At 54.7% G+C, this 13,726-nt stretch overlaps 1 protein-coding gene across 2 annotated transcripts; it reads right to left on the bottom strand.

Moving 5' to 3' along the window:
- Positions 1 to 10,381: 10,381 nt before the first annotated feature.
- On the bottom strand, positions 10,382 to 13,339 carry ARL4C (ADP ribosylation factor like GTPase 4C). 2 transcript variants are annotated; one of them, XM_064433448.1, is made up of 2 exons: positions 12,549 to 13,339; positions 10,382 to 12,402 (listed from the first exon to the last, which is right to left on the bottom strand). In XM_064433448.1, the coding sequence occupies exons 1-2, from the start codon at positions 13,121 to 13,123 to the stop codon at positions 12,315 to 12,317; spliced, it is 663 nt and encodes a 220-aa protein (XP_064289518.1). In that variant the 5' UTR covers positions 13,124 to 13,339; the 3' UTR covers positions 10,382 to 12,314. The 2 variants fall into 2 exon arrangements, with proteins under 2 accessions (XP_064289518.1, XP_064289519.1); XM_064433449.1 differs by having other exon boundaries at positions 10,382 to 12,397.
- Positions 13,340 to 13,726: the final 387 nt, after the last annotated feature.

Here is a 13,726-nt window from a genome sequence, read left to right as displayed (position 1 = left end):
CCATGATGTGAGGACACAGGGACCCGAGGCTTTTCCATCTGGGAAATGCACCTTGGCTTTGTCAGCCTTTCACCCCAGACCAAGTTTTAGGGCCAGGGATCCCATTTTAGGGATGTCTCTGGTGCCAAGAATGGGAGCAGGCAGTATTTGTGCCAGCTGGGATGGCTCCCACAGGGATTTCCCACACTTGCTGGTGTTTAAGGTCTCCTTTTTTCCTTGGAAAAGGAGCAGAACACCTGATTTTTCACTCTGCGCTTTGGGAATTTCACGTCTCTCCATCTCACCCTCAGGACAGTGATTAGTTACTTATTACAGACACAGTGGTGGGGTGCAGCTCTCAAAGTGGGACAGGGACAAGCTCAAACCTCTGGGAGAACAGGGTTTTATCTCTTACGGGGCCTCGTGGGTGGAAAACCTCAGCCTGCTGGGGCTGGTCCCTGCAGTCACCCTCTGTTTCCCCTGGCTGCCCTACTTTACTTGTTGGGACAACTTTTGATGCAACTTCTGCTGTTGGAAGGGACAAAACCACTTCCAGCAAGCTGTTGCAAAATCCTGAAACAGGAGCAAAACTCGGGAGTTCATTTTCAGTTTGGGTTTGCTGCTTTGTTTTGTTGGCTTTGCTTTTTTTTTTTTGTGCTAAGCACTGGCTTCTTTCCAATCTGCTGCATCGCCCAGGAGGCTGCAAGTTCCCCTTCTGACATCTGAGAGGGAAGGTGGGGCTCCTCAGCATGGAAAGTTACCCCCAGGATGTGGAACTTGTGCTAAACCACAAAGCTTGGGATGAAATTCCCAGGAGCTGGCATCACGTGGAGGATGGTGTTTGAGGGAAGGGAAGAGGCACAGTCCTCATGGTTGTCCCTGAATTAATCCCCTGGGCAGGCAAGGATTTTGCTGGAGGTGTTTGGGACAGGAATGTGGCATGAAACACTCGGGGTGCTGGAACTGAACTGGGAGGGTTTGGATTTCACCTGGAACACGTGAAATTTGGAATGACTGGGAGGTGCCCCAGCCTCAGTGAGTGGTTTGTCTGATGGCTGACAGCAAACTGCACTGCCAGAGCCCTCCCTGCAGGAATCCCACACCTGCAGGTGCCCTGGAGTGGCTCATTCCTGCCTGACACACTCTGGGACGCCCTCCCCACCCATTTCTCCTCCCTGGAGGAGCCTTTTGCTGCCTCTCCTTTGCAGCTGGGGGTGATGGAGCCGAAGTTGTGGGGACACCCAGAGAGGGGAAATCCCCCCCTGCACACCCCTGCCACATCCAGCCCTGCTGCCTCCTGCCCTGAGCCAGGGCTGGTGGCACCAGAGGAGCTGGGGCTGCTCCTGGATCCCTGGAAGGGTCCCAGGCCAGCTTGGATGGGGCTTGGAGCAACCTGGGATAATGGAAGGGGTCCCTGCCCTAGCAGGACGGTGGAATGGGATTAGATTTAGGGTCCTTGCAACCCAAATTATTCTGGGATTTGGTGATTCTGATGCTCTCCTCCTGTCTCATCCTGGGAATGGTTGCCATGGGGCTTTCCTGTGTTTTGGCTGATGTGGTGCTTGATGTATCCGTGGATTTGCTCAGTTCTGCCCATAGGAATTCCAGTTTGTATTTCTTCCTCCTCCTCCCACTGAGATCGTGTCTGATGAGCAGCCTGGCTGGGAAAATGTGATTGGGATTGATTTTGTTGCCTGCAGCCGGTGTTGATTGGAGATTCTGACACTGTTTTGTTTCAGAAGTCGATTTCCTTGTAATTCTTCCACAGTGAGGACTTGCTGCTTTCCCTCTGAGACATGAGGCCGTGGCCTGAGCAGTCTGGGCTTAAAACTGAATTTTTCACACTGTTCTTTCCTCACAGAACTCGCTGCACCCAGCTCAGCCAGGGCTGGGGCTTCATTCTCTCTTCTTGCTTCCCATTTCTCCTCCTGCAGGGGAAGGGACTCTCCCATCCCACCTGCTTGGGATGTCCCCCTGGAGCTGCTGGAAGTGATGTCCCACACCCTGCTAATCCCCAGGGAGGTGAGAGCAGCCTGAAGCAAGACCCTGTGTCATCAGGTCAGCCTGAAAATCGCCTGGAAAACCACTGAGAATTGTATCTGCTGGGAAAGGTGGGGCCAAACCTGCAGGGAATGGGATTTAGGGACTTGCTGTCTCCACTGCACCCTGTGCATGTCCAGAGCTTGTTCGTGAGCAATTAAGGCAGAGTCTTAAGCAGAGCTGGAGAGCACGATTAAGTAATTAACAGTAATTAAAGGCACAGTTATCCGTGGTGTTGGGGATGGAGTGAGGAATTCAGGATTAGGCTTAACCCCTCCCTGCTCTGAAATGGCACAGGCCAGTCCCTTTTTGAGATGGAGAGAGGGGGGGAAAAAAGAAAATATCTGAGCCTTGCAGTGTTCCCTGTGTTATTTTCCCAATCAGAGCTGAAGCTGCCAGGGCTCCTCTCACCCCAAATGGAGCCTTTTAAAGGATTTTCCTTTCCAGAGTTGTGCCACAAAGTGCAGAGCTCCCAGGCCTTCTCCTGCTGTTTCAGGTAATAAATCTGTTTACTGAAGCTCTTCTTCTGCCATGAGACCTCTCACAAGTTCTATATTTGCCCTTGCTAGGGCTTTTCTATTAAAAAACCCAAATAAATGTGTCAGGGCTTCTGGTTTCTGCCAGCTCCAGGAGGGGTTTGGAGAATGAGTTATTACATTGCACCTGGAAGCTGGATTTATTTCTGCTGTGTTTCCAAGGACCAGTCTGTAGGGAAAAGCCAGTCTAGGATCTGCAAGGATGCAAAAGAATATAGGTTTAGGGGGAATTTGGGGAGAAAAGTAATTTTTGTTTGGTTTTTTCCCCCCGATTTAGCAATTGCATCCACAGTGGATTGATTAAAGCAAAAGGGAGGACTCAGGAAGGTCCCCACAGGAATTAATCCCCCTGGGATAGGCAGGAATAACTTTTCTGGGTAGGGCAAAGCCTCAGGAGCAGGGCTGAGGGGAATGAGAGACAAACTCCTTTTGCCTGCTGCTCTCCCTCTCATTATTATCCACACATAAATTACCCACATTCTTTGCAAGCCGGGTCTTGTCTTGACTGAGGGAGTTCAGATCACCAGAAATGCACCAGTTTTCCTGACACAAAATGCTCCAAGGGGGCAGCAGCTTGGGAGCAGGGGGGAAATGGGATGAGGTTTCTCCTGCTGCCATTTCTGAGAGATTCCTGGGATTCCTGGGCTACCAATACTGGAAATTTGTGGATACTCAGTGAGAAAACTGCCCCAGCATGGGGAATACCCTTTGTGGCCGGCCTAAATTTCTTTATATACCTCCAACAGTGGAAAATTCCTTCCAAAATTCCCAGTGAAGAGCCATCTCAGAGCAAGCACGATCCATCCCAGCAGCGTTGTCTCAGCACTACCCAAGGTCACTGTGCCTCCCTTCTTGTCCCCTCCCACCGTGGCACTTTGCCACCAGCATTTCCATGAAATGGCACCTTTTTTGATGAATCCTTGGGGTTGTTTTGTTGGTTTTTTATTTTATTTTTTGTGGATGGCCAGGGAAGAGCAGCACTGGCTGCTTTCCAAGCAGCTCCACTGCAGATGCCAAGGTTTGCACAGGGGCCTCTCTCCCCCCCTGGTTAATGGATCACCAGGACATGACCTGGCTGAGGCTGCTGGGAACAGGGGCTGGGTAAACACCCACTCCATGGGCAACATTCCCACTCCATGGGAAACATTCCCACTCCAGGGCTTGCTGGAAATTTGGGGTGCCCAGGCAAACTGACCCCCCAAAACACCTCATTGTAGCCCCAAAAAAGCATCCTTGCCACCTCCAGCTGAGAGTCTGGGGGATACCCTGAGCTTCTTATCCCAGAGCAGAAATAATTTGGGACCAAACAATAATTTGGGACCCAACAATAACTTGGGACCCAATAATTTAATGGGGACATGGACAGGTCACAGAGATCTGTGATTGCCTCCAAAAACACATCCATGGTGTGGGGAAAGGCACAACCCAGCACAGGATGGGAGAAGCTGTGGGCTGGAGATGCCAAGCACCAGGAGAAATACAGAACCGTGGAATTGGAAAAGCTCTTTGAGATCGTGGAGTCCAAATACTCTGCCCAAAACGACCAAGGTCATCACTAAACCGTGTCCCCAAGTGCCACATCCACACCTTAAAGCTCCTCTGCCTGAGGGGCAGAAGGAGCTAAGGGAATATTTGCAATATATCCTTCCCTGTGTGCAATTTTATATATATAAAAACCAGAATACGGATGGGAAATAAACACCCATGTATAAATACATCTAAATATGTGTAAACCCCCCCCACATATCCAGAACTTCTTTACCAGGAATTACAAATAAGGAACTTGAATGTCTCAGCAGACACAGCCCTGCCTTCTCCCTCCCCTCCTCCCACGTCACTCTCTCTATTACCCAGCTAAAAATAAAGGAGCCTTGAGCACCCAAGTCTCCCATGGGCCCCTGGATGACAAACATCAAGTCTGGGTGTTAGCGACCCCTCCCCAGGGCTGGGAGGAGCAGCCTGTGTCCCTCTGCACCCAAAAGCTCCAGCCCCACAGTGTGGGATGAAGGCGTTGCTCATGGACCCCCAATCCTCTCCTCCCAGCCTTTCCCTCACCCAGAACTCAGCCAGTCCTCACAGGTTACAAACCCTCAGGTGATGAAACTCCAGCAGGACTTTTCCTTTTCCGCCCCCCAATCCTCCTGATAGGTTTATGGCCCCCTCATGCTCCACACTGTCACACCAGGACCTCCTCGCCAGCAGCAATGCTTGGATTTCCCCCAGTGCCCCCCCAGCAGCTCCCTGGGACACAGAAAATGCTGATGCTCAGGTGGAATAAATAGTTTTAGTCCTCCCCCCTGCCTTGCCCTCACAGGGAGAGAAGGACAGGGCCCCAGGTGGGTTGTTTGCCCTGCAGGAGGTTCTGCAGCTGGTGAGAGACAAATCCTCAGCCCTTTGGACTCTTTGCATCCCAGCCCTGGGATGAAACATGGGCAGCACCTCCAGAGAGGCCAGGCTGGGTGGGAAGATGTTTGTTTGGTGGGAAGATGTTTGTTTGGTGCCAGAGTCTGCAGGGAAAACCAGCAGAGGATTATTTTATCCCATCCTTGGCACCTCATTGCCAGTCTGAGCTGCCCTGGAGCTGCTGGAAGTGCCAGAAGGAGCACAGCAGGTCCCAGGGCTGGGCTGAGGCAGCAGAAGTCTCCCCAGCTCTCTGGGACCATCAGGTGCTGCTCCTGGGCCATTGCTGGGAGAGAAGGAATGTCCAGGTGCACGGGGAAGGCTGAAGGCCATTTGTTCTAGAGATGTGTCTGGATGGGGAACAACCCAGCACAGGCTCCAAGGAGAAACTGAGGAAGGAATTCCTGGCTGGGAGGGCAGTGAGGCCACGGCAGAGGGTGCCTAGAGAAGACGTGTCTGCCCCTGGATCCTTGGAAGTGTCCAAGGCCAGGCTGGAGAAACCTGGAACAGTGGAAGATGTCCCTGCCCATGGCACTGGATGAGCTTTAAGGCCTTCCCAACACAAACCATTCTGGAATTCTGTGATTCTGTGATTCTGTGTGGGTCATGAGTCGTTATTTTTGTGGTTATGATTTATTCTTTTTTGGTGTTTATTATTTATTTCTCTCCAGCTGCCACTGTCCTCTCCAGCAGCTCCCTCCAAGCACCCAGGTGTTTCCCAAGGATGCTGGGGAAGAGCACAGCCCATCCAGGGAGGATGGGCACCTGCAGCACTGCCGTTCCCTCTGCAGCCCCTGCACATTCCCACCAGGCAGCAGGAGGGTGGGGAAGCTGCCAAAGGGCTGGAAGGGAGGGCAGGATGGGCTTTCCAGGGCTGTTTAAACATTAACCAGCACAACAACAGCCCTGTGCTCCCAGTTCCCACTGCCACAGCAGGGCCTTCACCTCCGGTGGGTGCATTGCAGAGTCCTCAGCTGCTCCCAGCCCTGCAGACCTGCCTGGCACTGTGCTGTGGTGGGGACAGGAGCTCCTGTGCCCACAGGGTGCCCACAGGGTGCCAGTGCCATCCCCACGGCTGCAGGGACCCCCCCTCTGTGGGGTCAGGGGTGAGGGTGGGTTTTACCTTCCCTCTCCTGCAGGATGTGGCTGCAGGAGGGTTTCAGAGAGCTCAGAAATGAAACCAGAGTGGCCTGGAGCTGCTGGGGGCTGGGCCAAGGTGCCCAGCCAGCCCTGGTGCAGCTCTGGGTGCGCAGTTTGGGGTGCCCAGGCAAACAGACCCCCCAAAACACCTCATCCTAGCCCCAGAAAAACATCCCCTCCCCCTCCAGTCTGGGGGATGCCCTGAGTTTCTTCTCCTAACAATAATTTGGGACCCAATAACGTGGCCATGGCACAGCAGGAGCACCTGGATCTGCAGGAATCTCCCCCGCACCCTCAGCCTTCAGCCCCTTTCTCCACCAGGGAAGGGACAATCCTGCAGGTTGAGCACTTTTACCATGGGGATCTGAGAATCACACCAGCCCCAATTTCTTCCTGAAGCCCAGGGAGGAGGAGAAATGCTGGAATTTTCCTTTTATTCCTGTGGAAAAGAAGTTTGGGGCAAGTTAAGTCATGTGACCAAGGTCAGGCAGGAGTATCAAAAACCTGCATTTAGGCCCAGCTTTGCATCCTGCTCTCTTCCTGGCAGCAAAACACTTGAAAGCAATGCCAGGTGGGATCAGGAGCTTTGGGGGTGCCTGTTTCCCCAGCCCCATCTTTTGTGAATGCTCCAGCACCACGGCATCACGAGAACCAGAGCAGCTCACCCCAGCTGCAAAACTTGGGCTGGGCAATAAAAATAATCCCAGAATGGTTTGAGGTGGAAAAGACTTTAAAGCTCATCCCATTCCTTGAGCAGGGACACCTTCCACTATCCCAGGTTGCTCCAAGCCCTGTCCCGCCTGGCCTGGGGCACTTCCAAGGATGGGGCAGCCACAGCTTCTCTGGGCACCCCGTGCCTCACCACTCTTTTGTCATTTATTTACTGGTTTTATCACAATTTATTAATAAACACATGTATTATAATATTGTTAATATCAATAATAATAATTAGAATGCCTTCCTATGATATCATTCACAGCAATAAATAAGGATGACTAATAATAAATGAGAAGAATCTAATCTGTGGGCTGATGGAGAGCTCTCTGCCCCTCTCACAAATTCCCATCGTGCTTCCAGTGTTTCAGGAAGCTGTGGGATGCCATCAGTCAGGGCTGTCAGGGAGGGAGGACAGGGGTCATGGGACACATGGAATTCCTTCTGCTCACCTGGGGGGCATCCAGGCTCCATAGCTCACCTTCCAGCAGTGTTTTAATGTCATTGCTGGAGAGTTTGATGGGCTTTGTGAGCTTCCCTGCCTGAAATCTCACACAAATGTCTGAGGGAAGCAAACACAGGCTAAGCTGAAATAAACAGAATGGTTTATTAGAGCAAATATTCCCAGGCTGAGCTCTCCACATTCAAACATCCCCATGCTGAAATGTCTCAATTTTGCTCTGCCAGGCCAGCACGAGCCTTTTTTTTTTTTTTTTTTGCATGGTGTGTATGCAAAGTGCTTAAAGTAACTCACAGCAGTGGCCTTTTGCTGCTCAGACAAAAAGGTCTGCTGATTTTGGGGGTAATTCCCACTGAAGAAGCTCCAGGATGGGGCTGCCTGAAACAAAGCAAACAACACTTGAATCACTGTGGGATTTTTTTTCTTTCTTCTGGCAGTGGTTTCTAGCCTGTTTTAAAGGGATGGTCATCCTCAGCCCACCCCAAAATTTGGCCAGAAGCATCTGGTGCTGTGCAGTAGCTTCCAGTGCCCTGCTCCACGCTCCAGGGATCCAGCGCCCTCCGGATTGCATTAACCAGGATGATCCTTTTAAAGATCCTTGCTTGGGAAGCAAATCCCATTTGAAATAAAGCAGAGGGATTTAGCTTAACGAGGCAAAGCCAGGGAAGAGAGGCAGAAGGACCTTTGTGGCTGGGACAGCACGAGGCAAGGCAGAACCTGCAGCGGAGGGGCTCCAAGGGTGGAGGAGAGTTCAGGAAGCTGCGTGCTTGGAAAAGTGGGATACGCCAAGGGGACACTCAGAGAGCACTCAGCAGCCTTCCCTGGTGCCCTGCAGAGAGGGGGGATCCACCAGGGACATTTTGGGGTCGGCTGAGGATGACCATCCCTTTAAAAGAGGTGCCTCATCTCTGCTCACTGCTGTCCCGACCCCATCTCCCGCCGCTCCCAGCCCTGATCCATCCTCTTGGAATGCCCCAGCTCCTCCTCAGCAGGACAGGCTGCTCCGAGGAGGATGCCCGTGGAAGCACGAGGAGCTCTGCTGGCCACAGGGCACGGCCCCTCCCGCCCCTTCCCGCAAAGGCTGGGAGGAGAAATCCCAGCTGCAGAGTCACACAGCCCGGTCACAGCCTCTCAAAGCCACAGCAGCTGCTTCTCTTCCTCCACTGCAGGCAAAGGCACGGTTCCCCCTTTAAACCAGGAGGAAAGGCTCCCCCAGCTCCATGTGGCACCCAAGGAACCAAAGTCCAGCTCCCCTGGCACACAGATAAGCCCAGGACACAATGTCAGCATCCAGGCCAGCTGGAAAACCCCCAAAAATCAGCTTCTGCCAGGTGGGATGGGTGAGGACAAGTCCCTTCAGGCTAAGGAAGGTGTGGGCACTGCTGGGCTTTCAGATCCATGAAACCAGGAGGAGCACACGGTATCCCATGGAAAATGGGGCCAGAGGATGGTCAGGAGCATCTTCAGGAGCACTGGACCGTGTGGCAGAGGGACAGGAGCCCATCAGTGATGCTCTGGGTGAGGAGAGAGCCTGCGGGGAACACTGCAACTTCCAGAGGCTCTCGGCAGGGTCAGGGGGCAGCGGAGCAATGCACAGCTCAATCCTGGAATGCCACGGTCCTGCTCAGCTCCAAGGGATTTCTGAGCCTCCACAGCAGCTCAGCAGCTGCAGAGTTGGATAAGCCTTTGGGTTCAAGGAACCATGGAATCTCCTGAGCTGGAAGGGACCCACAAGGATCACGGAGTCCAACCCCTGGCCCTGCAGAGAGACCCCAACACCCCAACAATCCCAGCCTGGGCATCCCTGAGAGCATTGTTCAAATGTTCCTTGGGCTCTGGCAGCCTGGGGCTGTGCCCTTTCCCTGGGGAGCCTGGGCAGTGCCCAGCACCCTCTGGGGGAAGAACCTTTTCCTAAAATCCAGCCTAAGCATGCCCTGGCACAGCTCCAGCCATGCCCTGGGCTCCTGTCACCCCTCAGAGCCCCCACCCCTGACCCTGCAGAGCAGACACCACATCCCCTCACCCAGGCACTGCGCACCCCACACATCTCAGGCAAGGTGAGAACATTCCAAGCCCTTCCAAATCTCACTTTCACAAACCAGGCTCATCATTTCCCCTCTGGCTGCCTCGTCATCATTTTAAAAAAATTTTTAAAATTTAAAAAAAAAAAAAAAAGTGGTTTGCCACCCAGCTCCACCGCTCCCCCCCACCCCCCCCCCGAAATGTCACCCTGGGTTTCCTGTGTCAGCAGCCACCCAGGAGCAGAGGCAGCCTCGAGCTCTGTCTGCAGCATCCTGTTCCCAAATGCTGTTTTAACCCCTGCAGACCTGGCTCTCTGCCACTGACACCACTCGCTCGCCCGAGGCCACCCGTTTAAAAAAGCCATGCTGAGCAAAAATGGGAACTTTCTGCATGACTGCCCCCCTAACATGGATTTCAAGTCAGAGGAGGTGGTGGAACACAATCCCCCCCCCCACCAAAAAGTATCCACAGACAGCAGCAGAGATGCAGAGACATTAAGTGACCTGCCAAAGAGCTCAGATTTCATTAACCAGCAAATTATGGATGTCCCCCGTGTCCTGGCGGGCTGCCACGTGACAGACCCATGACACTGGATCCTCGGCAGGTCACTTCTCTGTCCCCTTGTCTCCTCTCCTCGGGGAGGCACAGGAGCCTCCTTCAAACCACACAAAATGCAGCACTGATACTGAGAAATGAGCAGAACACTGGGTTTTGGTTGCTTTTTTTTTTTTTATCAGGCCCTTTCATTGTATAAATAATTTATTTCAGTTCACAGCATTATGTCTGCATCTTTAAAAAAAAAAAAAACAAACAGAAAAATAAAAAGGGAAGACGGGAGGAACAGAGACTGACGGACAATGGCGAGGGCAGGACACGGGATGGGAACATGGGGAATGGACCTGGGGGAACGAGACCTGCCAAAAAACCCAGGTCATCCAGAATCTGAGAAGATGCACAGAGCCCAGACAGTTCCCCTTGGGGGCTGCTCTGCTGAGGGCCCCCTTCTTGCAGCCCACCGAGGGCGACGCTCATCTTCTCACGGGGGGAAAACCGGGTGGAACATTACGGAAACACCACGGAAGCCAGGAGCTACTGGTTGGAAAAGTCTTTTTAATTATTGCAGAAAGCAGAGTGGCTGGCAAGGGCACGGGCACGGCGTCCCACCCGAACTTCCCAGCCCTCTGCCGTCTCTCCAAAGGGATGCTCAGCTGGGTGGAATCCAGGCAGGACCCAGCTCCATAAAAACAGCCTGTCCATTTGCTAAACCGAGACCAGCCAGGAGGTAAAAAATCCCACCACCAACAGTGTCATTCCCAAAACCTGGTCACCCTGGAGCTGCTGGGGTCAGCACAGCTTCTACATTTCAAACAGGTCGCTCTCCCAAAAATGGGTTAATACATGTGGCTTCTGTGGCATCAAAAATAAATAATTCTTTTCTCTCTCTCTCTCTCTCTCTCTCTCTCGACAGCAAGTACCAAAGTGTTGGAGGTGAAGACAAAACAGGGAAACCCGAGGGAGCCACCTGAACGGATGGGACCAGCCCACACAGATCGGGAACTCGAACCCCACAAGAGGAGAAGAAACAACTCGGCTGCAACATTTGTTCCCTCACAAACCCCACCCGCCCCCCAAAAATGCTGTTTGGAAGGTGCTCCTCGCTGCAAGGGGAAGACCACCCCCCCAAAACCTGAAGCACATTTTGCTTTTGTCTGCTTGGTGCTTTCCCCTTGGCTGCTCTGGGAAGGGGTCTGCAAATGGGAAAGCTGGTGTAAAATCACCAGAAAATGCTGCCTGCCTCCAAATTCAGCATATTTGGCTCCTGAGGGCTGCCTGCTTCAGCTCTGCGGGAAGCCAAGACCCCAGAGAGAGGGATCCCAGGCTGGAACACACAGCAAGTGGATTTTGGTCCCAGCCCCGAGCAGGTATGAAATGTTCCCCCGCAGGAGGAGGCGGCCAGGCCTGGCCCTGCCTGGCTCAGCTTGCCCCTGTGGCTACTGGGGGAGGCAAGGGCTTTTAATCGGGCTTGAGTCTTTATTAGAAACCTGCCACAACCCCCCCATGCCTCTTCACCCCCTGCCATCTTCCCTTTCCAGCAGAGATTTTTTGCAGGCTCTGGCCGTCCCTGCGTGTCCATCCATCCATCCATCCATCCATCCATCCATCCATCCATCCTGCCCTGCCATGACCCTCCCCGACTTGGCCTCCTGCCCCACTGCAGAGCAGCACAGTGGCCAGAACCCCAAGCTCTGCCTTTTTTTGGGGGTTTTGCTAAGTAACCCCTAGTTTGGATCACCCCCAGAGCCGCACCTGGGAGCACCCTGAGCACGGGGACAATGCACACTTGCGGGGGGCTTTGCTGCAGAGGGTGACACCGCCGAGCCTCTGAGAAATGGGGGTGCTGCACAACCCCCCCAGCGCTCCCAGCAGCGCTCACTCCAAACCCTTCGGCATTCTTTTTCTTTTTTTCACCGTTTTTTTTTTTGAGCTTCAAGCTCTGCACCATTCAGCAGCTGCTCAGCACCCCAGTGTCGCATCCTCCCCCCCAAGCCAAAGGCTGCCCGTCCTTGCTCTGCACCCCAAAACACCAGCCAGGGCGGGTGGATGTCCCCTTACCCATCACACCCACCCCTCCAAGACATTTTCTGCTGGTCCAACCCCCCCCCCCGCCCAAGCTTTCAACATCCCTTCCCACCGCCACCCGCGGGGGAGGGATGCGGGGATGCAGGGATGAGGGCGGCAAGCCCCCTCCCCGCTGACCTTGCCGAGGCACGGGGCACCCGCAGCACCGACCCCCCGCCCCAAAAGGCTTGTGGGGGGCTGGCATCGACGCCCCCAAACGCCCCCGTCAGAGATCCAAAAGCACGCTGGGCTCCGCTCGAACGCGCTTCAGCAGGGTCCTGCCCTGCTGGTTCCCCGGCACACAAAGGCTCGGTGGTCCCGGAGATGGAGAGGGGGGATTCATCCCGGGGGGATTCATCCCGGATTTTCCGTGTTTCCAGCCCAAGGGAGTCCGGATCAGACCCTCAGGAGCACGGGGCGGTGGGAGAGGGGAGCTCCGGGATCTGGGCTCGGCTGGCGGGAGCCGCTTTGTTATCACCACTATTGTCTGTCCTTTGGGGAAGGAGGAAAAAAAATGAAGAGGAAAAAAAAAAAAAAAAAAAAGAACGATTAAACCCAAAAGAATCGCTTTGGTTCTGTCTCCCCCTCGGTTCCTTTGTCTGCTCCCCCATCCCTCCCCGCCTCGGCTGGGCTTCTACCGCTTCTTCTTCTGCTTGAGGGACTTCCTGCGCTTGAGGATCATCTCGTAGAGCTTGTCCATGCCCTCCGTCAGCCCCTCGCCGATGATGGCGCAGGCGGGCTGGATGTGGTACGTGGTGGAAGGGGTCAGCTCGTGGAGAGCCAGCTGCTTCTCGATCTCGGCCACCGGCAGCGATTTGGGCAGGTCCTGCTTGTTGGCGATGACCAGCAGCGGCGTGCCCTGGTTCTCCGCGAACTTGGTCACCTTGTGCAGCTCCGTTTTGGCTTCCTCCAGCCGGTCCACGTCCACTGAGTCCACCACGTAGATGATGCCATCGGTGCAGCGGCTGTAGGACTTCCAGAGCGGGCGCAGCTTCTCCTGGCCGCCCACGTCCCAGAAGTGGCAGCTGATGCCCTTGGCCGTCCCGTTGCTGAGCCGGATCTTCTCCGTGTTGAAGCCGATGGTGGGCACGGTGTTGACGAACTCGTTGAACTTGAGGCGGTAGAGCACCGTGGTCTTGCCCGCCGAATCCAGGCCCAGCATGACGATGTGCAGGGACTGGAAGGCGGAGATGTTGGAGGAGATGTTCCCCATGGCCACGGCTCCCGGCCGCGCTCACAGCCCCGCGCCCATCCCCGCGCCGCCGGCCCGCAGCGGGGGCACGGCTCGGGGCGGCGGAGGGAGCCGGGAACGGGGATATGGGATAAGGGATCGGGGATCAGGGAGATGGGATCGGGAAAACGCAGCGCGGCTCCACGCGGCGGCAGCGCGCCGGGACTGCCGACCCTGGCCCCGCCCGGCAGGAGGAGGAGGAGGAGGAGGAGGAGGAAGAAGAGAAAGAGGAGGAGAGGAGGAGGAGGAGGGGCCGCGCCGCCGCCTTCCTCCCGCTCCGCCCCGCGTCCTGCCCGGATCGCCCCTGCCCGAGCCTCACCTGGCCCTGCCCCAGCTTCTGCTCCTCGGGGACCCCCGGGAGCGCCACCCCCCATGTGCCGGAGGCTTGGTTATCCTTATGTTTGTCATCGTGACGGACCGCAGCAAGCAGTAAAAAACCCCTTAAAATGATAACCAAGGCAAGGTGGGGCTGCTCCACCTCTGGAGTGTCCAAGGCCAGGTTGGACAGTGGGGCTTGGGGCAGCCTGGGATGGTGGAAGGTGTCCCTGCCCATGGCAGGGGGTGGGATGAGGTGCTTTTTCAGGT

The sequence above is a fragment of the Passer domesticus genome, chromosome 10 (assembly GCF_036417665.1).
Source record: "Passer domesticus isolate bPasDom1 chromosome 10, bPasDom1.hap1, whole genome shotgun sequence".
Lineage (NCBI taxonomy): Eukaryota > Metazoa > Chordata > Aves > Passeriformes > Passeridae > Passer > Passer domesticus.
Note: the sequence above shows the minus strand (reverse complement) of the source record. Positions and strands in the feature narration are given on the sequence as shown.